General features: G+C 47.4%; 1 protein-coding gene across 4 annotated transcripts in view; it reads left to right on the top strand.

Moving 5' to 3' along the window:
* The window catches only part of LOC135203030 (uncharacterized), a 252,978-nt gene that overhangs the window by 195,940 nt on the left and 31,044 nt on the right, over positions 1-25,994 (top strand). For all 4 annotated transcript variants that reach the window (XM_064232607.1, XM_064232606.1, XM_064232604.1 and 1 more), the window contains exon 12: positions 15,501-15,625. In XM_064232607.1, coding sequence (XP_064088677.1) covers positions 15,501-15,625 — 125 coding nt within the window. The remainder of the gene's footprint in view (positions 1-15,500; positions 15,626-25,994) is intronic.

Raw genomic sequence — 25,994 nt, 5'->3', positions numbered from 1 at the left:
CTGCCCAGCTGGGGAGACTTCAACCCTAATGTCAAGGTGGTTTACCTTCCACCTAATACCACTGCCCTTTTACAGCCTATGGACCAAGGAGTGATTGCTTCGTTCAAGGCCTACTACCTACGAAGGACAATTGCTATGGCTTTACAGGCAACTGAAACCAGAAGGACTTGACTCTGCAGGACTTTTGGAAATCCTACAACATCCTTGATGCTGTAAAGAACATTGCTAATTCCTGGGGAGGAGGTTAGCAAACAAACAATGAATGGTGTCTGGAAGAAAATTTGTCCTCAATTTGTGAATGATTTCCATGGGTTTGAGGACACAGTTCAGCTAGTTGTCAGAACGTTGTTGCCCTGAGTAAGGAAATCAATTTGGAGATGGAGGTTGATGATGTTACAGAGCTGCTGGAGTCTCATGGCGAGGAGTTATCTGCTGAGGACCTGATACAACTGGAGAAGCAGATGATAGAGGAAGAAGAAGAAGCACCCACCCCAGAGCCTAAGGCTTTCACAAGGCAGGACTTGATAAGAGGTTTTGCAGAGTTGCAGCAAGCGTTGTCAACTTTGAGGCTCAGGATCCCAACTTGGACAGGTTCACTAGGGTTTCCAGAGGCGTCATGGATTTGATGCAGTGTTACAAGGAGATCTGGATGAAAAGAGGTCGCTCTCTGTTCAGACTAACCTGGAGCAGTATTTTATAAGGTAGAGAGGCTGCAGGAGATCCTGTACCCTCTACCTCAGCTGCCTCTGCTAATCCAGACTTCGCCTGCCCCACAATCTCCAGCACCTTCTGAATGTTCTGCTAACCCAGACTCACCTGCCCGTATCTCCAGCACTTCTGTAGGTTCTGCCTCACCTAAAGACTCACCTGCCCCAACATCTCCAGTAGTATGTTCTGCCTCACCTCAAGAATCACCTGCCTCAGCATCTCCAGTACTAGTATGTTCTGCCTCACCTCAAGAATCACCTGCCTCAGCATCTCCAGCAACTTCTGGAGGTTCTTTTTCTCTTCACTAACCTCCCCCAGTCTCTCCAGCACCGCAGCTTCCTCTCCAGTGTGCAAGCCAATCAAACTAATAAAGGTAAGGAATTGTTCTCTCGTTGTTATTGATAGGTATTTACATTAAATCATGTGGTATTTTTCAATGTTCCGACTTACGCTGAAAATCGTGTTACGACGCATCGTAAGAACGGATCAACGTCGTAACTCGAGGACCCCCTGTATGTCTTCCACTGGTCCTCCCGTTCCCCAGGGAAGAAGAAGACGGGGACTGTAGGGGTACCAGGTACCGCTGGTACCTCTGCTCCTGGCTCCAGAGGTTCCACCTCTGGACTGGGAACCATCTCGGCCGCTCGCTCGCGAGCACCACCGAGTGTATGGCAAGGTCCAGACCGTTGAGCATGCTCACCTTCAGGACCCAGGCACGGAGCTGAAGGCTGGCAAGAGTTGCTCAGGTGACTCTCGCTAGGCCAGCGATCGCTCTTGTGGCGATCCCCCGGTTTCCAGGGTTGACTTGACGGTCCCACCAGACTGTTCACGTGTCGAGGCTTGGAAGAGGTCCCCCCCAGTCACCAGGTCCAGCCGAGGCGGGACCTGGTACCGTGGTGCGTCGAAAGGACGGTGCTCGCTCTCACCGCGTCAGTGGACGCTACCAGTCACCCGACTGTCGCTCCCACCGGGACCGGACAGCTCACACGACTGGTAGCAGCTCTCCTGACACATGAGACCAACGCTACCGTCCTCGGTCCAGCGATTCTCCACATGGAGACCGCTGGTCCAGACCTACAGCTGGATCGCCACCGCGGGTTGGCGATTGCCTGCAGTCCTCCCAGCCCACCGGCTCTACTGGTAGGCAGGGTAGGAGCATCAGGTCTACCTCACCTGACCCTTCAACCTCCTCGGGCTACACCGGGAGGAGCGAGGCGAGCTGGGGTGATCGTTAGAAGTGCGCTCCTCACGGTCCCGCCATGAGAGCCTACGATCCTGGCTCGGTCCTTGGACCTAGCAGCTCGTACGTGCACGTGGTTGGAGGAGACCACGAGGGGTCTGGCGAGGTTCTTCCTCCTGAAGGAAAAGTGTCTCAAGAGGTGATCGGCCTTGATGGATCTGACAGTCCACCGCCTCAGGACTTGATCACCCCCGAGATACAGAGGTCCTTCGCAGAGGTCATTGCGCTGATTCATCAGCACAACGATCTCAGGGAAGGATTGGTGGTTACTACCTCCGACCCTCCATCGAGGTTGGAGTGGTTCTGAGGACCCAAGAAGGAACCCAGAGCGACTGTGGCTCTACCCCGGTCCACTTTGGCCAACGGTGTGCTGGGCCAGGTGAACGCTCTCGTCTCCAAACAAGAGAATTTGCTCAGGTCCAGCAGGTCAGACAAGCTACTTCCCCCTCCTCTACCTCACCATTGGCGTTTCTACGTGCCATCAGTGGACCCGTTACCAACCAAGCAGATTGACCCAGAGATAGCTAGGCTAACTCCGGGGTGCCTCTCCATCACCTACTGGCTGAGAACCTCTGGTTCACATAAGTTCTAGTATTATTTCTCCTCAGTCAAGATTCAACTAATGATGAGAAACCTCTCTCGGTCTTGCCATCAGAGGGACCTCAGGTATCAAGACAGCATTTGACTTTCATTTAGGGTGCACACACCCTCCCAAGAATCATCAGATAGAGTTTTGCTTTTCAAGACTGCATCTTGTCTCTCTCCGGCATTAGTGAAGAGGATAGACGATTTGCATGGATCTTCTTTAATATCACCCTTCAAAAGGCAGGTATCAATTTCTCGACTCTGTCTCAGATGTCGTAATGAACTCCTAATTATTCAACACCTGTTGACAGGTTCGAGTCCTTCACAATCCACTGCGCCTTGACTTTGTAATTGATTATCCAGATCAAGTATGTATTACTTTGTCCTATTAGCATGTTGCTGTTCTTTCAGAAGACTAACATCCTTGACAAGGATGTTGATAACCTTTCACCAGTATTGACTTGCCAAGGGAGAAGTGTCTAAGGACATGTCTTTCTCCTGGTTTTGCAAGAAGATCAGGAGGTTCTCTGCATCTGGCGACATCATCACTTGTACACTTTCTCTGAGAGTGCAAGGTATCAGTGGCTCAGACCTTTCCTCGCATTCTGAAGAATATGTTGGACTGGAAGATATATGTGGTCTCAACAGGACCACATTTATTTCTTCCTACCTTCAGTTCTTTGTCCACAAGTCCTTGGACCTTTGGTGACTGCTCAACAAGTTGAGTTTTTTTACCTGAGGTTGCATCTCGCATAAGGTGTGCAGTTCTAGAGAGGAGAAGGATTCGAAAGTGACTGGCCTCCCCTCCTCCTTCCTTGTTCTTTTATTTTTCTTCCTTTGGGCTGAGAATAGGACTCGAACCTACACTTTCTGGAGTGGCGTCTGATGCTGTAAGTCTGTACATCGAGCTTCATTTCTATATTCTTGTTAGATTCATATAAGCAATCCCACTTCCTCTAGCAAGGGGAGAAAGGAGAGACTGATAATAAGGCAAACCCTTCTTGGATCCTTAGCTTAATGCCTCTGACTCTTAATGTTCTTCCCAGCCTTTTTTGTATGAGTTATGTTTTCTCACTCATTCGAAAAGGTCCAGAAGTCTGACTCTTGATTCTCCAGTTCTTATATTCCGATCAAATTGTCAGAGGCGGGGCACTCTTCCTCGCTCTTTTAATCAGGAGTAGTAGCCCAGGTGTGCTGACCTCAGTCAGTTCAAGAGACTCACTTAGATTCCTCCCTCCAATAAGTGAGTCTTCCTATTGTAAAGGACCAAGGGTTTGTATATTGTGTAGGAACAAATCACAATTTTTAAAAGTAAATTGTATTTTTCCCAATATACAAACCTGAGTTCCTTTACACTAATGCCCACCTCACGCCACTCCTCAATCCGAAACCTGGGCCAAAAGGTAAAGTGGAATGTTTACATCAAGGCAGGTGGGCCTCCCTGCCTACTGGACAGTACTTACTGCCTAACCACCTTGTTCAACTTTTAACAGCCATGTTCAAGCTTTGCCATAAGCAATTCCTATTGTAAAGGACCATGGGTTTGTATAGTTAGGAAAAATACAATTTACTTTAAAAATTATGATTTGTTCCGACACGTAATACAAATCCTCGGTCCTTTACTTAGGGAATTACTTACAGTGCAAGCTGGACCGGTCGTAAGATTTCTAACAAGGTAGTTCAGTAGTAACTGTTTGTCCAATGGTCGGGAGTCCCGCCCGACTGGAGGTAAACATATCACTTTACTTTCAGCCACTGTCGGATGAAGAAGTGTTGTTCACCTCTCTGCCCACCATCGTCGTGAGACTTTCTGTAGTTTTGATTACGAAGCTGTTTTTTTTCGCAACTTTTCCCTTGTGTAGTACTTGTTGTGTGGATCTGTGTAAGTACTTATTGAATTCTTTTTTGTTGACTTTTGTGGTTTGCATCGGGAACTTAGAGCCATGCAAGCCCATGAAGGTGAGAAGCACCCCCACTCCCTAACCAACCAGAGAGTGTGCCCTGGTGTGGAGGGCCGTAAGTGTGGATCTTTTAGGTCCTCTGAGCAAGTGGACCCCCATGTAGTGTGTGCGTGGTGCCAAGGGCGTGAGTGCTGTCGATCTGAGCCCTGTGATTTTTGTATTTCATGGTCGAAGGAGCAGTGGGAGCGCTATGAGAGGAGGAAGAGGGCACTTAAAGTAGCCAAGGGGTCATCAGAAAGCTCTCCCGCGACACCTCTGGTGACCGACACATCCTCATTCCTCCCTCCTAGCCAGCTTCCTCGTATGGCTCTTTCCCCTGCGGGGGACGTGTTCCGTTCCGCCTCTTCGTTCGACTTGTCGAGCGCAGAGGAAGGGGCGCGACACCCCGACCTGGAACTGTACTGGGGGCCTTCCGCCCACTCGGGGTGGGATATCCCCCCCCCTCCTCTAACCCAACTGTTGCTTCCACAGGTGTGACTGCCACCACGGGTAGAGACCTCCAGCAGGTCTGGCACTCGCTAAGCCTTCCGGGCACTCCCAGCATTCAGGGGCTATTGCAACACCTGGCTGCTCCTGTGACCCATGGCCCGGTGATGTTAACGACAACCACCATCTCTACACCAGGGTATGCTGCGCCACCGCGCCTGGTGTATACGCAGCACGTAACTTCGGTGACCCCCTCAGCCGCTGTGCAGGCCCCGATGATGTTCGTGCCGCGGGAGGAGATGGTTCCTCCTCCTGGGTTTGCTGTCCTCACCCCAACCCCTGACTTCGAGTGCCCGAAGAGCTCCCAGCTTGACCGCCCACCAGTTCCTGTGCCTGTTCCTGCTGTCTCCGTTCCTGCCCATGGTGTTGCTGCTCCCGCCACAGGTCCCTCTGGACAGTTGCAGTTGGGCTGTGTTGTTACCGCAACTGCCCCAGCTCCGTCCTGGATGGAGGACCTGTCAGTGGTCCTGAGGAAGCCAACAAAGAAGAGGTCCAAGAAGAAGAGGAAGGTGTCGTTGTCTTCTTCGTCGTCGTCTGCTGCCGCCTCTTCCCCTACGACTTCCAAGGCCCCACAGCCGAGGAAGAAGGTGGCCTCCCCCCTCCCCCAAGAAGTCTCACACAGAGACTTGTCCCACAGGTGGGTCTTCCACTGGTCCTCCTGTTCCTTCGGGAACGGGGCCCGTCTCTCCTCCCCCAGGGAAGAAGAAGACATGGACCGTATGGGTGCCAGCTAGTGCCGGTACCTTTTCTCCTGGTTCCAGAGGTTCCACCTCTGCACCAGGAACCGTCTCAGCCGCTTGCTCGCGAGTGTCACCGAGTGTACAGCCACCTACCGGTGACCGTGCAGCCAGGGTCCAGACCGCTGAGCCTGCTCGCCGTCAGGACCCAGGTACGGATCGGAAGACTGGTGGGAGTCGCTCAGGTGACTCTTGCCAGGCCGGCAATCACTCTCGTGGTGATCCCCCAGTTCCCAGGATTAACGTGATGGTCCCATCAAACTGATCACGTGTCAAGGCCAGGAAGAGGTCCCCCCCAGTCACCAGGCCCAGCCTTGGCTGGATCAGGTACCTTGACGCGTCAAGAGGACGTAGCGCGCTCTCACCGCGTCAGTGGACAATACTGGTCACCCGACCATCGCTCCCACCGGGACCAGACGGCTTGTACAGCTGGTAGCAGTTCGCCTGACGCACGGGACCGTCGCTACCGTTCTCGGTCCAGCGGTTCTCCTCACAGAGACCGCGTGGCTAGACCTGCAGCTCGGTCGCCACCGCGGGTTGGCGATCGCCTGCAGTCCTCCCAGCATGGCTCTGCTGATAGGCAGGGTGGGAGCGTCACGTCTTCCTCACCTGTCCCTTCAACCTCCTCAGGCTACAACGGGAGGAGCTAGGCGACCAGGGGTGACCGTGAGGAGCGCACTCCACACGGTCCCGCCACGAGAGCCTACGAGCCTGGCTCAGTCCTGGGACCGAGTAGGTCGTAAGCGCAAATGGTTGGAGGAGACCACGAGCGGTCTGACGAGGTTCTTCCTTCTGAGGGAAGAGGGTCTCGAGAGGTGATCGGCCTGGATGGATCTGACGGTACATCGCCACAGGACGCTATCACCCCCAAGATTCAGAGGTCCTTCGCAGAGGTCATCGCGCTGATTCATCAGCAGAACGACCTCAGGGAAGGATCGGTGGTTGCTCCCTCCGAACCTCCATCGAGGTTGGAGTCATTCTGGGGTCCTAAGAAGGTACCCAGGACGACAGTGGGTTTGCCTCGATCCTCCTTAGCCGACGGTGTGCTGGGCCAGGTTGACTCTTCTTTGAACAGGAGGGCTCACAGCAAGAGGCATCAGCCCTGGAAGCGACTGCCATGGCAACCAAAGGCAGTATCTTCCTGGAGCAGCAGCAGCTCTCTTACCAGATAAAGAAACAGAAAGCATTGCATCAATGCTGGCAAATTTTTCAATTCTCAAAATCATTGCATGTACATACTGATGTTTTGGGGTAAAATGTGTCCATGCATCCCACCTCTTATCAATGTGGGAATCATCTGTATAATTACTTAGTCAGTTACATATACATATAAAAAAGGGATTTTGACGTAAGGAAAAATCTATTTCTGGGCGATGGCTCGTGTCGCCAGCGAAATATCCTTTAATCTATTATTTCTAGGGTAAATGTACTAACACATACCAGAGAATAAATAAAATAAAAAAGAAAAGAAAAAGGGTCAGTATAACTGACTCGCTCACCCTCCAGGAGGGTGTCGGTATGAACACTAGGCGAGTGAGACCACTACCACGAGCCAAATGCCAATAGAAATCTCCCACTACAAAATCCCTCCAAGAGGGGAGCCGACCACAGTGAGCAGCTCGTACTACTACTACTCCATCCCATGCTGCCGACTGCTGCGCCTCTGGTGGCCATCCTGAAGTTTAGCAGACAATCTTGGGCGAAGGGATGGGTAGTGGGTGGGATTTCGCTGGCCGACACCGAGCCAATCGCCCAAGAAATTAGATTTTTCCTTACGTCAAAATCCCTTTTCTGGGCTCAGCTCGTGTCGCTGCGCGAAATCGTACCAGAGAAATAGCACAAGATTGTAAACAAAAGTAATAAAATAAAAATAAAAATAAAAATAAATCAGAATAGGTCTCAAATAAAAGATAAAATATATATGAATAGACTATAATGCTAAAAGATACATATACACAGGGATATAAAAATAGAAATATGCTTAAATTACCCTTAAATCTAATCATGTTTGTTAACATAAGGTAATTTACATATATACAGGTTAAATTATTTACATGTATCAATGGCATCTGTGTAACATCATGTATCAAAAGTATAATAGCAATTAATAAAAACAATCAACAATAATATATAAAGGAATGTATATGACTTAATATACAAAACCCGTAATTATTATAAAATATGATGTATCCCCTAGCATAAAAATAAGGGGAAACATCCATGAGATCAATGTTTATAATCATTTTGTGAGTGTCCCTAACCAGACAATAAGGGGCACCCAATACACTATCACAAAACAGCTAAGACACAAGGTGAATGTAAATGAACAAGGTAGGAATAGACGAACTTATGGGTGAGGCAGGTAGAAAGGAGACTGAATCTTCTACTAAAAATTAGCTAGAGTCAGGGGAAACTATGTTACCCGCTGCTACTCTTGCTGGGGAATTTCAGAGCTTCCAAGGACTTAAGGTAGTGACGTTTGAACACTGTCGGTGATTTCCATCCGGTATACTTTTTCAACTCATCGAAGTTCATATGTTGGAAATAATTAATTGAGGTGGCTACTGCTCTGACATCATGTGCTTTCGGGAAAGAGTCAGGATTGGCTTGCTTAATAAAGTACAGGATTTGTTGCCTGATGCCTTTAATGGATAAAGTTCCACCTTTTTCCCTCCTAAAGAGGGGACCCGATGAGGATGAGGAGGTCCTAGACAGAAAGGCTCGTAAGGTTGTAACTGGGCAAAGAGATACATCTTGTGGAAGGGGTAGTACCTTCCAAGGTTCCCACCTCATCAAAGGATCTTCATTCTTTGCTAAAAAGCTACGTTCCGGAGAAAGTAGGACTTCTCCTGTGGGAAGGAACTGAATATGATCCGGGTCTCTGGATAGAGCCGACAGTTCTGAAATTCTTGCTCCTGAAGCTAAGCTTAATAAGAATAGGGTTTTTCTTAAGAGCATTATAAAAGAGCATGTGTCATTATCGGTTTCGGAAGCCAGCTTTAGAACATCATTTAAGAACCATGAAACTGACGTAGGCCTAACAGAAGGCCTAAGCCTAGCACATGCCTTAGGAATAGACGAGAAGTAGGAATCCGTCAAGTCTATGTTAAATCCAAATTGAAATATCTTTTTCAAAGCTGACTTGTTTGTCGTAATCGTGCTAGCTGCTAAACCTTTTTCAAATAAGGATCTGAAAAAGGATATAGCTGAATTAACTGTCATGATTCTAATATCCGATTCTCTCAGGAAGGTTGCTAAACTTTTTGACAGCAGCATCATACTGTCTCAAAGTCGAATCCCTCTTATCGGATTCCAAGAATAGAATATTCTGAGGGTCAATATTCGCATCTCTTTTTGCCGCAAACTTCATGAAATCCATAAAGTTAGGGTTTTGAGAATCCCTGAGGAAGCGAACACAGTCTTCATTTGTACTGACTGGGAGAGCTTGGGACTGGGGATCTGAAGAGGACGAAGGCCCAGCTCCAAAATTAGAGGATACCAGTTGCTCTTCGGCCAGTCTGGGGCTACTAGAGCCACTTGACCCTTGAATGTCCTGAGTTTGTTCAATACTTTCATGAGGAGATTCACTGGAGGGAAGACATAAATCTTCTCCCAGTTGTTCCAGTCTAGAGCCAGGGCGTCCGTGGCATAGGCCAGAGGGTCCAGGTTGGGGGCTACATAACACGGTAGTTTGTGGTTCGCTTGGGATGCGAAGAGATCCACCTGTAGCCCTGGGACTCTTTGAAGGATCCATTGGAACGAACTGTTGTCCAGCGACCATTCCGACTCTAGGGGTACTGATCGGGATAGGGCGTCTGCTATGACGTTTCTTATTCCAGCTCTGTGAGTGGAGGAAAGATGCCAACTGAACTTGTCTGCCAGGGAGAAGATGGCTATCATGACGTGATTTAGATGACGTGACTTGGAGCCTCCTGTGTTTATACAATGTACTACCACTGCGCTGTCCAGGACTAGCTTTATGTGGGAGTACTTGGGTGGGCGTAACCTTTTTAGAGTCAAGAACACTGCCATTGCCTCCAGTACGTTTATATGGAACTGACGGAACTGAGGTGACCAAGTCCCTTGAACCTTTTTGACCTGGGAATACCCTCCCCAGCCGCTTAAGGACGCGTCTGTGTGGATAGTGATCCCTGGTGGAGGGAACTGAAGGGGTACTGACATTGATAAATTCTTGACTCTCGCCCACGGCCGAAGTCGATTCTTTAGAATCACAGGCACTGAGGATAGTTTTGTCCCTGGACCTGACGTTTGCTCGCGAGCGCCAGATTCTGGTTAGGTCTTTCAGTTTGGCTTTCATTAAGACGTTTGTCACTGATGCAAACTGGAGAGAACCCAGGATCCTTTCCTGGGCTCTCCTTGACGCTAGTTTGTGACTTAGAAATTGCTTGACTGACTTTGCTATTTCTTTCCTTTTGGTTGATGGAATCGACGAGTGTGGGAGGATAGATTCCATTGAATGCCCAGCCACTGAAAGTTTGACTCTGGAGTGAGTCTTGATTTGGACCTGTTTTATCTTGAAGCCTAGATATTCCAGGAACGAATCACTTTCAGAGTAGCTCTGTTGCATTCCTCGACTGTTGGGGCCCAGATCAACAATCGTCGAGATACGCTACTACCATAATACCCTTGCGATCTAGATTTGTTGCACCCTACCACTTCCGCTAGCTTCGTGAACACCTCTGGGTGCCACGTTGAGTCCGAATGGAACTACCTTGAAGGAGAATGTTGGTCTCCTATCTTGAAAACCCAGATACGGACGGAAGTGTCTTGCAATAGGGATATGATAGTAAGCATCTGTAAGATCGATAGAGGTGGTGACGGCCCCACGGGGAAGTAAGGTCCGCACCTGTGAGATCGTGAGCATCTTGAACTTGTCGCAGCGGATGGCTAAGTTTAAGCGGGACAAGTCGAAGATTACCCTACTTTTTTGTGAGCCTTTCTTTGGCACGCTGAACAAGCGACCTTGAAATTTTAATCTCTTGACTCTCGCTATAGCTCCTTTTTGAAGGAGGTCGTCTGCGTACTCTGTCAATTCCTTGGAAGGAAGTTGACGGAAAGGTCTGGATGGAGGTGGGTTCGTCAACCAGCTCCAACCCAGGCCTTTTGACACTATGCTCTGAGCCCATTGGCTGAAGTTCCACCGGTGGCGAAAGTGAAACAGCCTCCCTCCTACCTGAAGTTCTTCATTGGTTCTGGTAACCGCCTCGGCCTCCTCTGAAGTGCTTTCCCCTGTTAAAGGGGCCTCCCGATCCTCTCCCACGAAAGGAACGCTTACCTCTGCCTCCCTTACCCGAGCGGTCATACTTCTGAGAAGCTTGACTCTCGAAGCTTGATTGTAAGCTGGAGAGATGGCGTAAGAGGTGGAGGGCTGAGGCTGAGGGGATATCACATAAATTGGCTGTGATTGACCTTTAGAAGTGGAGGGTTGGGCTGTCTGCACTAACGGTACTGCTGGAACTTGTTGAGGAAAGCGTAGTTGCTTCTTCTGGTAAGGTTGGAAACGCCTGGGTTTCTTTTGTCCCTTACCTTTAGGAGTCAGGTCTTGCCTCCTCTTAGCCGTAAGGCCCCAACGATCCTTAAGGCTCTGGTTTAACCTGGTAGCCTCTGACTGGACCTCCTTAACCATAGCTTCTGGGAAGAGATCTGCTCCCCAGATGCTAGACGAGTAACCTATTCGGTTCATGCCGGATGGTTGCCTCTTGTAGGACATGCTTCCTACAATTCGTCCTAGCAGTGGCAAACTCAAACATATCTGACTGTACCGTTTGAGTCAGGGCTTTGGTCATGAGCTTAAAAATCGGTTCTGATCCATAAGCCATGGTAGCTACCTCAGACATAGCCATAGAATTGATGGATCTGGCTAGTCGCGATTTTGCGTCAAATTCAACCCAGCCTTAAAAATTAGGCTATCTGGGAGCCTGTAGCTTTTCACCAAACTGCTCCATAGCACAGTCCGGTTTGAGTTTTGCCAGCTGAGAATGTATTCGGCAAGTCTTCCCACAATTCTCCAACTGAGGGGAGCAACGGAGATGTGGGATCTGCTTCCTTCAAACTGCGGGTATAGGTTCCCCCTTTCTCGGGCCGCTGGGATGGTCGACCTCGCGATCTTTGGTTAGGAACGGAGCGGGGTACTCTCATCCATTGTGAAAATGGTAAAGGGACTCTTAAACGGTTGTATCTTGGTGTTAGAACAATCCATGTCCTCTAAACACCTGAGCCATTCTCTCTGAGCCTGGTCTCGTGAGTAGAGGACTGTCTCCTTAGGTACCTTATCGTCCCGCACCATAGCCGAAGGCGTGAGCCTTGCGTAGCCTATGAACGGAGGCTGGAGGTCTTCCGGGAAGAACTCGAAGTCCTCTATTCTTCGAGTCCCAAATTCCGGTATAGAGATGAGACCATCCTGGAAGGGGGCGGTTATGGACGCTACTCTTCCACGGGTATTGTTCATAGAGAACTGAGGTAGTGAGTCATACGGAGGAAGTTGAGATCCACTCGTGTTGGACAGTGGAGGAGAGGCTAGAGGAGCTTCTCTCAGCCCGGCTATAATGGAGTCCTGGGAAGTAATCCTGTCCGACACGACGAGAGATCATTTGCTCCATGCTACTCTTTAAGGACCCAACCAGGTCACCCACCTGTTGCAACAGGCCAGCATTGGAGTCCAAAGCCGGAGCTGCTGCGGAGGTGGAGGGGAGGCTCTGAATTGGAACCAACGGTAGCGGAACTGGTGATTCTGCCGGAGTGCGAGATCTCTCTCTGGAGGATTTACTCCTCGAGGACTTAGAGCCGGAGCTAGAAGCTTTAGACCTGGTTGCTCGGGATTCCCAGCCGGAGACTTACGGGAGGAGGATGAAGCCGAAGTCGTCTTCTTAGACGACGACGACGTCTTAGTCAAGGTCATCACTTTAGACTTGACCTTAGGTCTAACCGAAGCGCCAGGAGGAGAATATATTTTTCGTCACCCCCGTAAAGCCTTGGAAGGATGGAGAGGTTTGGCAGGAGGGTAGAAGAAACAGTTCACGCCCAAGGGTGACCCTTGGGTGTCCACCGTACCTACCTCGACCAACAGGTCGTCTATACCTACCATAGGTTCAACATTAATATCTAGGGTCGCGACATCCGTAGAGATATCCTGGTCCTGATCAGTTAATGAGGTAGCCAGCTGTTGTTGGATGAAGGCGATAGTCGGATCCGCCTCTACCGGGTCGACGTATCCTGTCGCCTTGCCTCCGGGGAAGATTAATAATGCCAACCGCTTCTCCAGGATGTAGGGCTGTCCCTTGGCGGCGTTTTTCCCAAAACCGCCGACCAGGCCCGAGGGTAGCCAGTGCGGTATCCCTTACTGCCGGAGCCTGGAAGAGAGGGCGTAGTTTAGATTTAAGAATCACTTAAAACTAAAACTTAAACTATAACTTAAATTAATTGCCTTAAGTTAAAGTAAATGATGAAAACTTAAGCGCTAAAATAGAAGCGGAGCAGCTACTGGAGATGGAAAACTTACCCCTTCCAAAAGCTGGCTCACCAGATCGTAACATATGGTACAACGTCTCATGGTACCAGACCTGGATGTCCCCGAGCGGAGTCGCGCATGGAGCATGGGACCGGCAAACTTCGTGTCCACAAGGGTCCTGAAGTGTGGCGGAACATCCCGGATGCTCACAGTTGGTGGCCTGTAAGTGGAAGGACATGAGTATCTTAAAAACATCACTTACAGTCTAAAGGACAGAAAGAACTCCGATACATGCCGGAGCTCGGAAAAAATTTGGGCATAACCCTCCCTGCATCGCCTGAATAGGCTATAATCCCGGAGAGATCCGGTAACATGTAAGGGAGGGGGGATGGTTTAAGGTACTTAAGATAAACTTATAGATAACTTAAACCTAACACACAAGCAAACCGGACTAAGTCCAGTGCGTAGCGGAGTGTAGTAACTCAGCAAAACGGTAAGGTTAGCAGAGACCCACTGTATGCTCCGGTCCACCCTACTGGGTGGACTAACAACTTTCCGCTGGATACCAGGACTCCGATCAGGAAGGAGCCCTAGTAAGGTGGGAAAGAGCGAGAAAACATACAGGCTCAGCTAGCCCGGAGCGACAAGGTAGCGCGGAGGGTGGGCAAGGCCAGTACCCCCCACTCCGTACCAACCGGCCGGACCGAGAAGCCGGAGAGGTCGAGACCAGTCTGGGTCTGTCCCGACTCCCTAGCCCCTCCGCCTGAGGGGAGAGAGGGAGGCAGGCTCTGGGTATGTGGAGCGAGCATGGGCAGACCGACCACCACCCCCCCCGCCCGACTCTATGGAAGAGCGGGAGGGGGGGGAAGAATGACTGGACAGGCGTCTGGCTGGCCCGTGATCACGAAGTGACCACGAGGCGGGAAGACCAAATACGACAACTAAGCCTAGACAACCACTGATCAGAGAAATGCTATCGGGAAGCATACTGAACTGAAAAGTGGTAGCAAATAAGCCCACTGGGCCAAACCAACTGATCAGAGAGATGCTATAGGGAAGCAACCGAACTGATGAGCGGTAGTATAGGCTCAAAGAGCCAGGACCTAGGCTAAGCCAGACGCCTAACTAACCTAACAACAATAATAAAATACATAGTATAAATAAATAAATGAAAGAAAGAAAACAATATAGCAGGAGAAAAAAAAAAATTCAGGAGTGTACGACTAACCCGAAGGCAAGTCTACCACTCAAAGCTAGTCAGAGGCCGATACTAAGACCTGGACTAGGTCTGGATGGAGAGCAAGCCTACGTAAGGTAAAACAATAACATGCAATGCCATGATAAACCTGAGTAGACCGTACCCTAAGTAAACGGATAATCATATAGAGCGAAGATAAATGAGGGGATGTTCTAGGTATGGGAGACCAAGAACGAACCCATCACGAGGCAGAACCATGCTGCCATGCTTCCGACCCCGAGATCGTATTTATACCTAAAAAACGGCAAATACTTTCTCAGGGCCGGAAAAAACCAACTAACCGTAAATACTGAGTACTTAACTTAGCTGCTGCGATAGCTGCACGCTCCATAATGGAAAATCCAACGAAAGGGCACAAAAAACAAAAAAAACAGAGAGGAAAAATATCACAACCGAGCTCGTGTGCGCTAACTTGAAAGGATGGCCACCAGAGGCGCAGCAGTCGGCAGCATGGGATGGAGTAGTAGTAGTACGAGCTGCTCACTCTGTGGGTCGGCTCCCCTCTTGGAGGGATTTTGTAGTGGGAGATTTCTATTGGCATTTGGCTCGTGGTAGTGGTCTCACTCGCCTAGTGTTCATACCGACACCCTCCTGGAGGGTGAGCGAGTCAGTTATACTGACCTTTTTCTTTATTTTATTTATTCTCTGGTATGTGTTAGTACATTTACCCTAGAAATAATAGATTAAAGGATATTTCGCGCAGCGACACGAGCTGAGCCCAGAAATGACATTTTTATAATAAAATAGTTTTCGTATACTTACCAATTAATAACAATGGGAGCCCACCTGCCTCCACTCTCTTGGACATAATGGCACAAACAAATTGGAAGGCTTTGCCTAGTTGTTCCTCTCTTTCTGAAAGTGGGTGGGGCTAGTTACCTACACCAAAACAAGAGAATTGCTTCTGCAAATTTCAAATTTGAGCTGCCGTACTATTAGAACCTATAGCTATGTAATTACTTGGTAAGTAGTATATATAAAGCATTATTTTACTATAAAAATATTTTGAAAAGATGTATACACTGGTAAAAAGATTATTTTAATGTTTCTTTCCCAGATTCAGCGTTGGTTACAAAAGATGATGTCGAGACTTCCATTAACCATATGTTTGCTATATCCCATGTACTCCACAAGTGGGAACTTGCACAGAAACCTGGACCTACAAGGGACAGGCGAATTTCAGTAAGTGCATTCATTTTTTAGATACTGCATAACTCAGATGTGGGATATTTCTTTATAGGATATAGAATTCATTCTTGGGCCATTCCAGAGAGTCCCTGACTTCTAGCCAGGTTACTGCCAGAAATGACAAATTTATTAAATTAGGGTAACTTGTATTTCTCAAAACTAACAAACTTGAGGTCTTAACATTAAATAGACCTAGTGCCAGCTGGAAACCAGCAAAAAATCAATAAAATTGTATATGCAAGGGATCAATGGCATCTATCCTCAGTCACGAGATAAGTGGGACCACTCACATCCCAAGCAGGAATCTGTGACTTCACCAGTTAATCTTCCAACCCAGGTTAAACTGTCAGAGGGATGGTTAGAGGTGGACCTCAAATGTTAAGACCTCAGGTTTGTTAGTTATGAAAAATACAAAGTCATTTAACAAAGTTGTCATTTGTTCATATATGAAACAAACCTTCAGTCTTAACATTGGCATAGACTTATTCTTGGTGGGAGGTAAGTAATTAAACTGACTGGAAATTTACTACACCTGGTCATCTACGTGAATTAAGAGAATTCTAAGGAATACAACCTTTATTTCAGAACCTTAGTGTATGTACAGGCAGTCCCTGGTTATCAAGGGGGGTTCTGTTCAGATGGCTTGATGATAAGCAAAATTTGCCGATAACCAAAAATAGGCAATTTTCGGGGCTTATCAGCCGGTTAATGCCCCTGTTAGGTATGTATCGACACCAATAGTCTATTATTGGTGCCAATAACAGCGCATTTTGGTGCCAAAAATCAGCGATTTTTGGTGCTAGACAAGTGCCATACAACCGGATTGCTGATATTCGGGGACTGCTGTATATGTTCTGTTCAGCTTCTGGGTTTCAGTGCAGTGTCACAGTTCACTGCTTAGTCAGAAGATAAGAAGCTTTCTGTTCCAATAACAAACCAATCTAGCCACTTATGTAGGTTTGTTATCATTCCTCTCCCTCCTTGGCAAAGAGGAATGTATTGCTACTGAAATTTATCTTAACGTCAAGTATCACTCACAGTATGGCTACTACACTCACCTGCATTGTGTCTGTTCCAGCTCTTGGTGGAACACTTTTTTTACCATCCACATTTAAAGAATACAGAAAGAGGAAAAGAAAAGAGACTAGTCTTCGCATTCATTTCACTTCCTACCATCACCTCAGACAAGATACAAACTGAGCCACCAGGGGCACTGGATGAGCTACACAACTTGTTGAGCAGCCATCACTGGACCCAAGGAAAAAGTGTCCAAGGACACATGGACAATGTCTTTCAAGTAAAAGGAAGTGAAAGTGGTTTGGTGCAGCCATGAACCAGCAATTAAAATTCTAGGAACAGACATTTTAATTATGTAACTTACCCAGTAATTTACAGAGCTAAGAGTTTCTCTTGCCTGGCAGTTAAAATTCTGAAATTTGTGGGCCGCACTAATTTTCCTGTTTTGTTTTGGCTGGGTAACAGTGCCCCTCCCACTTTTGGGGGAGGAGAGGAACAACTTGACAAAGAGCTGTTTGTTTCTGCCAGCTGATGGCTAAACTGGTTGTTGGCTGCAGTTGATTCTGAAATTCTTGACTTTTCTGATTCTCGTTTCATCACAATTGGTGAAATATTTTCATTTGTTGGCTGATTTGGCATTATTCAGTGTGTGCTAGGTTCTTTTTTTTTAGAGAATTCATAATAACTTTGACATTTTGTTACCGACTTGACTAACTGTTTGTGACGATGTCAGACTCAAGTTCGTCTAACTTTAGATACGGTGCTAAAGGTTGTAACAGATGTTTGACCAAAGAATCTTATGATTCTCATACATTGTGCACATATTACCACGGACAAGTATGTTCTATTGACTCGAGATGTTCACAGTGTATTGACTGGGACGAAAGAACATGGAAAAGTTTAGTCTCTCACTTGAGAAAGTTAGCCAGAGACAGGAAAAGAAAGGCATTGACTAGAGCAGAGAAAGTTAGCCAGAGACAGGAAAAGAAAGGCATTGACGAGGGCAGAGAAAGTTAGCCAGAGACAGGAAAAGAAAGGCATTGACGAGGGCAGAGAAAGTTAGCCAGAGACAGGAAAAGAAAGGCATTGACGAGGGCAGAGAAAGTTAGCCAGAGACAGGAAAAGAAAGGCATTGACTAGGGCAGCATCTAAATCAGTAACTAGCCTGGGATCTTCTGAATTAAAATTGGATTCACGTGATCCTATCATTTCTTTGGCCCCTGTTCCCAGTTCTCTTGCTATTCCACCATCTCCAGTTTCAGGCTCCCACACTTCCAATCCCAACCCCATTGCCAGCCTTGAAGAAAAGCTTGATAAGCGCTTTGCTTTATTAGTGCAGACGATGCAGCAGCTTGGTTCATCAGTGAAAGTACTTATGGACAAAGCTATAAGTGATAGTGCAGGGTTAGTGGAGGTTGTTGAGGTGGAGATATTTATCCTACACAACTGGAGAAGCCCCTTCCTTGGGGATCTGTGTCTCCTCACAAGGGGACTTTTCTGGGCTAGTGGATTCAGCCAGACATTCAGCTTTTTCCTCCACTAAAATTTTGTTTTCAGCTTCGAAACTTCCACATCTCTTGAAGAGTATTTTCAAAGTTTTTAAAGTTATGAACATTTTAGACTGGTCAGTTGGCACACCATGGCTTGTAAGATTAGAGCATGCTCTGTTTTGCCCGAGAACTTCTCTTCAGACTGGCTAAGAGTTCTCTCTTGTATCGACAAGGGTATTAGGGATGGATTCCATGAGTTGGCCTTGCTTTACATAATGGTACTCTTCAGAAGAGGAGCTCTGGTGCTCTTATACATCCAAAGATGTAACGTCGACCCAAAGATTGACTCTTCTGTATTTGACTTTGGGTAAGAAACATGTCTCCACAAGCAATGTTTCTGGGTATTGCACATGACTTGCAAAAGAAGAGTACACAGGATCTTTCACAATCCTCCAAAAGTCCTAGGAATCCCCCCTGCTGTGAACTCAAGGCAGTCTCTTCTTACAAGACCTCAGCCCTTTCCGAATAGACAAAGATCTTTCTCCCGCTCCAGAGGAAATACACGTTTCTCTTCACGAGCCATCAAGAAATCATCATCAAAAGTTTGCTCTCACAAGTGAGGAGAACGTTCTCCGTACACAAGTCGGGGCCAGACTCCAATTGTTTTATTGTAGTGTCTTACCGAACAATTATAGAGCCGTGATTTCCACGAGCGGCAGGATACTAAATTCAAATTTAGCGCGTCGGCGTCGCCAACACTGGTGGTGATGACGTCATCTCCCTCCACTCGCGGGAGAACCAGGTACAACTGCCCAGGTGAATCCAATTCTTTTCCTGCCGGCGTCCGGTGAACATCGGTGGTCGGTGCGGTTGGATGACTTTGCTTCGCTTTTTTTCTTGTGGAATTGATCTTCGGAATTGGTGAAGTACTCTTTTTTGGCGTTGTTGTTATTTTGCTTTTTATTTAGGCGTTGCCATGTCGGATTCTAGTCCGTCGGGAGTTAGGTTTTGCATCTCAGGATGTAAAACTAGATTATCCAAGTTAGAATATGATTCTCACACTAAATGTGTTAAGTGTAGGGGACAGGTTTGTTCAGCAGATCGAACATGTAACGAGTGTAGTGATTGGACTGATTCTCAATGGAAGTTTTTTAGTTCATACAATCGGAGAAATTAGCTAAAGACAGAATTAGAAAAAAGCAGCGCTTAGGGAAAGTAGACTTAGCTCTGCTTCGTCTTGCGATGCTTCTGTTCCTTCTGTGTTTCTCCTCAAATTGTTATGTCTCCTTTAACTGCACCTCCTATTCCTCCTACTAATCCCACTTCTCCGGCTTCCCGTGTAGTTTCTTCCGACACCATTGCCAGTCTGGAATCGAGGTTAGATCAGAAATTTTCGGTACTAGCGAATACGGTTTTGCAACTTGGTAATTCAGTTGAGACGTTTTTGGAGAAAGCGGTTCAGGTAAGAGTGTAGTTGAGGGTGCGTCTGTCTGTCCTGACACAAAGGTCACTGTCCAGCTCCCCCGCACCGGGGAGAAGACATACCGGAAGTCCAAGGGAGTCGATCGGGATTTGCCCACAGACAGGCGCCTCTCTTGTTGAGCCTGTTGCGCTTCAACAGGGCTCGGTTAAGCGTTGGAAAGGTGTTGCGGTCAGACGCCTTTCGAATGATTCAAGCGATTCGTCTCCGGTCGCGCGGCGCTCTTGGCGAGATTCACCGTTTCGCGTCCCTTAAAGAGGCGTTCAGGCGCCGATTCTTCGCCTCCTCCAGTCAAGCGGTATAAGGAGCCTGAGAGTAGGGTTGCGCCGCGGCCGTTAGCGGCTCGTTCGTCGCCTCAATCTGTGCCTTTTTCGGCTCCATCTACTAGTAGAGATTGTGGTTTTAGCGCTGTAGCTAGCAGCTAAGGGTGTTTCTTTAGGCGCTTTTTCGTCTGTTACGCCTGATGCGCCTGTTTCGCCTCGAATTTCGGCGGCTCAGAGCGAGGCGCAAGTAGTTTTTCCGCCTCCTGCTGAACATTTAGGCTCTTCCAAGCCTACGTTAACTGTTTTTGATTCGTCTCTGGCGCCTTTGCGCAAGCAGTTAGAGATGTTAACCAACTGGATGAATGAGTCCAAGGGTGGTTCGAAACCTTCAGATCCGGTTGTAGTTCCGTCTACTTCTTCGGCGGTATCGGAGAATGAAGAAGAAGTAGAGGAGGAGGGATACTCATCACCTCTCGTGTTATTCACGTCTCCTTAGATTTCTTCTGGTATCTTATCCAGATTATTTTGAGAAAGCGGCTCCTCGCTCCCCAACTTCGACTTTTTTGATGAGGAGGAAAACTTCAGACCCTCTCCTCCCAAAACTTGTTCTATCTAAAGCGGTTAGACATTCGTTGAAAGAGACTGAAAAATGGATGTCTATGAAAAGAGACTTAGGGAAGGCTCTTTTTTGCTTACCCTCCCTCTAAGTTGCTTCGTAAGAGGTATAGGTTTTATGTAACTGGGGAAGCTCCTTCTCTGGGAGTTTCTGCCTCCTCCCAGGGAGACTTCTCCAGTTTAATCGACTCCTCTAGAAGATCTGCTTTCGCCGCAGCGAAAGTTTTCTTTACAGCGCCTGAGTTGGACCACGTTGTAAGGAATCAATTTAAACTTTTGGAAGTCTTTAGCTTCCTTGATTGGACTATTGGCGCTTTAGCGGCCAAGATCAAAGATTGTCCTTCTCTTTCTCAGGAGTTAGCGGAGGATTGGATTGGTGTTCTGTCCTGTGCGACAAATCCATTAGGGATGGATGTGATGAGTTAGCTTCGCTCATCGCCTTTGGTACCCTTAAGAAAAGGCAACTTTGGTGCTCCTTTGCTTCTAAAAGGGTTACTTCCCAGCAGAAGTCTGCTCTATTGTTTGCTCCGTTTGTGAAAGATAACCTCTTTCCAGACGATGTAGTGTTGTCAATTTCGTCTGCGCTAGATAGAAATCTACTTCTTATTTACTGGCACAGTATACTAAGAGGACCTAAAGCTCCTGTGGAGACTGTTCCTTCGGTTTCTCCTCTGGCCTAAGTGCCTTTTCGAGGAGAAAACCCAAGCGCTTCTTTTCGGCCGAAGTCGAATTGGCGACCTCAGTCTAAGGCCTCGGCCCAAGGTTAACAAACCTTCCAAATGAAAGCTCGGTTCTTCATGCACCAGTGGGAGCCAAGCTGGCTTATGTTTTGGGAGGAATGGGAAAACAGAAGAGCAGAAGCCTGGGTAGTGCAAGTACTCAAGTTCGGCTATCGTATTCCTCTCGTTTCACCTCCCTCGCTCTCACCTGTGCCAATTCCATTCCAGGCATACTCTCCGGGCTCAGACAAATTTCTGGCGCTAGCCGCAGAAGTGGAAGCGCTTGTTCTCAAAGAAGCGATAGAACAGATAGAAGGGGATTTTCCTCCAGGCTTTTACAATCGCCTTTTTCGTAGTTCCCAAGTCATCAGGGGGCTGGAGGCCGGTTTTGGATGTGAGCGCCCTGAACTTGCATGTCCAGAAACAAAACAAAATTTCATATGGAGACCACTCGGTCGGTTCTGGAGTCCATCAGACAGGGGGATTGGATGGTCTCTCTGGACATGCAAGACGCTTATTTTCACATTCCGATACATCGCGAATCTCGGAAGTACCTGAGGTTCATGTTCGAAGGCAAAGGTGTTTCAGTTTCGGGCGCTTTGCTTCGGACTAGCGACCGCTCCTCAAGTTTTTACCAGGGTTCTATCCCCGATAGGAAGCTGGCTGCACATATTAGGAGTAAGAATCTCCCTCTATCTGGACGATTGGCTTCTCCGTCGGAATCAGAGAGTCGGTGCATGAAGGACCTTGGAACAACTCTGGATCTTGCCAGAAAGTTAGGAATTCTGGTCAACAAACAGAAGTCCCAGTTGGTTCCATCTCAGAGCATCCTTTATTTGGGGATGATTCTGAATGCTCAAGTTTTTCGAGCTTTTCTGTCCCCGAAGAGGGTTCAAGGCTGTCTGGAGACAGTTCAGGAGTTCTTGGACAAAAAGGTAAGTTCTGCCAATCAGTGGATGAGGCTCCTGGGCAAATTGACGTCAGTGGAGAAATTTGTGACGTTGGGAAGACTGCACATGAGACCTCTGCAGTTTTTCCTGAGAGCCTCTTGGCTGCAGGAAGACACAACCAGAACTTCGATTAACCTTTCCTGTCACAGATCAAATAAAAGAGGACCTAAGGTGGTGGCTCTCTCGAGCAAGGTTGGAAGAAGGGTTAGATTTACGACCCATCCTCCCGAACCTACAGTTCTTTTCCGACGCATCGGACACAGGTTGGGGAGCCCTACTGGGAAATCAACGGACTTCAGGAGCTTGGTCGGAGAAGGAGAAGAAGTTCCACATAAATGTAAAGGAACTGTTAGCAATTTTCTTGGGGCTCAGACAGTTTCGGAGTTTAGTAGAAGGTCGAGTAGTGGCAGTGCATTCCGACAACTCCACGGCTCTCTCGTACGTGCGGAAACAGGGGGGGACTCAGTCTTCTCTCTGTACGAAGTAGCCAAGGATCTCCTCCTGTGGTCAAACGAAGCGAAGGTTCAGCTAGTCCCGAGATTTGTTCCGGGAAAGATGAACGTTCTGGCGGACGATTAAGTCGTCAACAGCAAGTGTTACCTCTGGAGTGGACTTTGGACAACAAGATTTGTCAGAAACTTTGGCCGCCTTTGGGGACGACCGTCAATAGACCTGTTCGCGACATCAAGGAACAACCGTCTTCCTCTCTTTTGTTCTCCAATCCCAGATCCTCTAGCTTGGTCGGTGGACGCAATGCTGTTGGATTGGTCGGGTCTGGAAGCTTATGCATTCCCTCCGTTCGGTCTAATAAGAGAGGTGCTGAACAAGTTCATGTCGCACAGCAATGTAACACTAACGTTAATCGCTCCCTTTTGGCCCAGGAAAGAGTGGTTCCCGGACCTTCTCCAGTTGTTAGTAGACTTCCCCAGACTTCTTCCTCCAGAGAAGTGGCTTCTCAAACAACCGCACTTCAAGAGGTTCCACCAAAACTTGTCCGCTCTAGCTCTGACAGGGTTCAGACTGTCCGGAATCTTGTCAGAGCGAAAGGATTTTCAAGAAGAGCTGCAGAAGCTATCGCTCGTGGTAGGAGAGAGTCTTCTAACAGACTCTATCAAGGGAAGTGGAGAATCTTCAGAGAGTGGTGTAGAAGTGCTAAAGTCTCTACTTCTGCGGACCTCTTAACAGAAATAGCAGATTTTCTTCTATTTCTTAGGAACTCTAAGAAACTGGCTCCTTCGACGATCAGAGGATATAGAGCCATGCTCTCTTCGGTTTTTCGACATCGAGGTTTGGATATTTCCTCCAATTCAGATCTGTCGGACCTCATTTCGAAACCACTAAGCTCCGCAAGATACAGTGACTTGGAACTTAGATGTGGTGCTTAAGTTCCTCATGGGGCCACCGTTTGAGCCTTTGAAGTCGGCTTCACTCAGGAACTTGACTAAGAAGGCACTTTTTCTTATTGCACTAGCTTCTGCTAAGCGTGTCAGCGAATTGCACGCTATAGACAAAAGAGTCGGTTTCTCTCAAGGCAATGCTGTATTTTCGGTATCTTTGACCTTTCTAGCCAAAAATGAGAATCCTTATAATCCTTGGCCGAGGAGTTTTGTGGTAAGGAACTTATCTGATTTGGTTGGACATGAGGAGGAAGAAAGGCTCTTATGTCCAGTCAGGGCTATTAAGCAGTATCTGTTTGCCACTAAGGGTATTAGAGGACAATCTTCTAAGCTCTGGACCTCGGTTCAAAATCCCTCTCGTCCTCTTTCTAAGAATGCTATACGTTCTTTATTAGAGAGCTTATCAGGGAAGCTCACTCGCAGTCCGAGAACGACAATCTTTCCGTTCTGAGAGTTAAAGCTCATGAGGTTAGAGCAGTGGCAACTTCTTTAGCATTCAGAAAGAATTTATCTTTAGCTTCGATTCTTCAGAGCACGTTCTGGAGATCGAATTCGGTTTTTTTGCGAGTCATTATCTCAAAGAGATAGAAACGGTTTTCGAGAATGTAAAACGTTAGGTCCGGTGGCGGTTTCTGGCATGGTGTTGGGAGAAACGGCACAGGGGTCGTCACCTCTATGCTAACTTTTCACCTTGAATAGGTTGTCGAGTTCAAGGGAAGCTGGGGGTACTGAGTACCTGGGATACTCACCAGTCTGTTAGGTCAGATTTTACAATGGTTGGGTATATATGTTTTTAAATCTGGTGTTGGTGACAAATGTTTTGTATGATTGAATTTCTGGTCTTAGCCCAGGGCAAGGGCAATCTTTGTTGTTACTATCCTCCGTCAGTCAGCCTTGACTCGCTTGAACTACGGAAGGATTCCACTCCTGTAGAGGCTAACTTTGGTCAAATTCCAATTCCTCTACAATAGTAAGAAGAGCACCGACCAGAGGCAGTAACAGTCTGCTGTAGCTCTCTTACAAGGTAAGGTACAACAGACACCTTGAGTGTTTACTGGTATTGCAATAAATGTAACCATTTAAAAATACTAGTGGTCCACTGAATCCCACCTTCCCATAAATGTGTAATCAGCTCTATAATTGTTCGGTAAGACACTACAATAAAAATGAAATTTTCATTATTAAAATGAAGTTTTATTGTATACTTACCGAACAATTATGATTATACCCACCCTCCTCCCCTTAGGTGGACGGACGGGCAGAAAGAATTGGATTCACCTGGGCAGTTGTACCTGGTTCTCCCGCGAGTGGAGGGAGATGACGTCATCACCACCAGTGTTGGCGACGCCGACGCACTAAATTTGAATTTAGTATCCTGCCGCTCGTGGAAATCACGGCTCTATAATTGTTCGGTAAGTATACAATAAAACTTCATTTTAATAATGAAAATTTCATTTTTGGGAAGTTTGGCAGGAGAGGGAGGCAGAGTCATGGATTGTAAATATTCTGAAAGAGGGATATGTTACCCTTTTGTAAAGAAGCCTCCCTTAGCCAGCACTCCTGCCATCTTGACTGCTTATTCAGCAGGATCAAGGAAGTTTTCAGGCCTGGTGGATGAAGTAATGTCTCATGAAGGGGGCAATAGAGGAAGTGCAGGACATTTATTCTCCAGGATTTTACAATCATCTTTTCGTAGCCCCCAAGTCATTGGGGGGCTGAAGGCCCGTCTTAGATGCCAGCGTCCTCAATGTCTTCTTTATGAAGACAAAACTAAAGATGGAGACAAACCAGTCAGTCCTGTCATACTTTTGCCCAGGAGATTGGATGGCATCATCCTTTTGCCCAGGAGATTGGATGGCATCATCCTTTTGCCCAGGAGATTGGATGGCATCCATAGACCTACAGGATGCGTGCTTCCATTTCCCTATCAATCCAAGGTCAAGGAAGTACCTCAGGTTTGCTTTTAAAGGAAGGGTGTTTCAGTTTCGTGCCCTTTGCTTCGGACTAATGGCAGCACCTCAGGTTTTCACCAGAGTGATGGCTTCCATTGCAAAGTGGCTTCATCATCAGTGAATATTAATCTCCCTATATTTAGACGATTGGCTTCTCAAGACTCTCCTTTTAACACAAGAATTAGGAATTCTTATAAATACTCAGAAATCACAGTTGGTTCCTTGTCAGAAGATTCTGTATTTGGGAATGATAATAGTATCTCAGAAATTTGACTATCCTTTTCCTGATCTGAAAAGGATAGTCATGTTTGAGGAAAGTACAAGAGATCCTTTCCCTAGATGAATGTTCAGCCAACAATTGGCTGAGTCTTCTGGGCTCTATTGCCGACAGAGCAATTCTTCTCCCTCGGCAGACTCTAACTCAGACCCTAAAAATTCTTTTTAAGGGTGAGTTGGAACACGAACATCCTTCCGGACTCA

Source organism: Macrobrachium nipponense, chromosome 33, assembly GCF_015104395.2.
Source record: "Macrobrachium nipponense isolate FS-2020 chromosome 33, ASM1510439v2, whole genome shotgun sequence".
In the NCBI taxonomy this organism is placed as follows: Eukaryota; Metazoa; Arthropoda; class Malacostraca; order Decapoda; family Palaemonidae; genus Macrobrachium; species Macrobrachium nipponense.
This window is presented reverse-complemented; position numbering and strand designations above follow the sequence as displayed.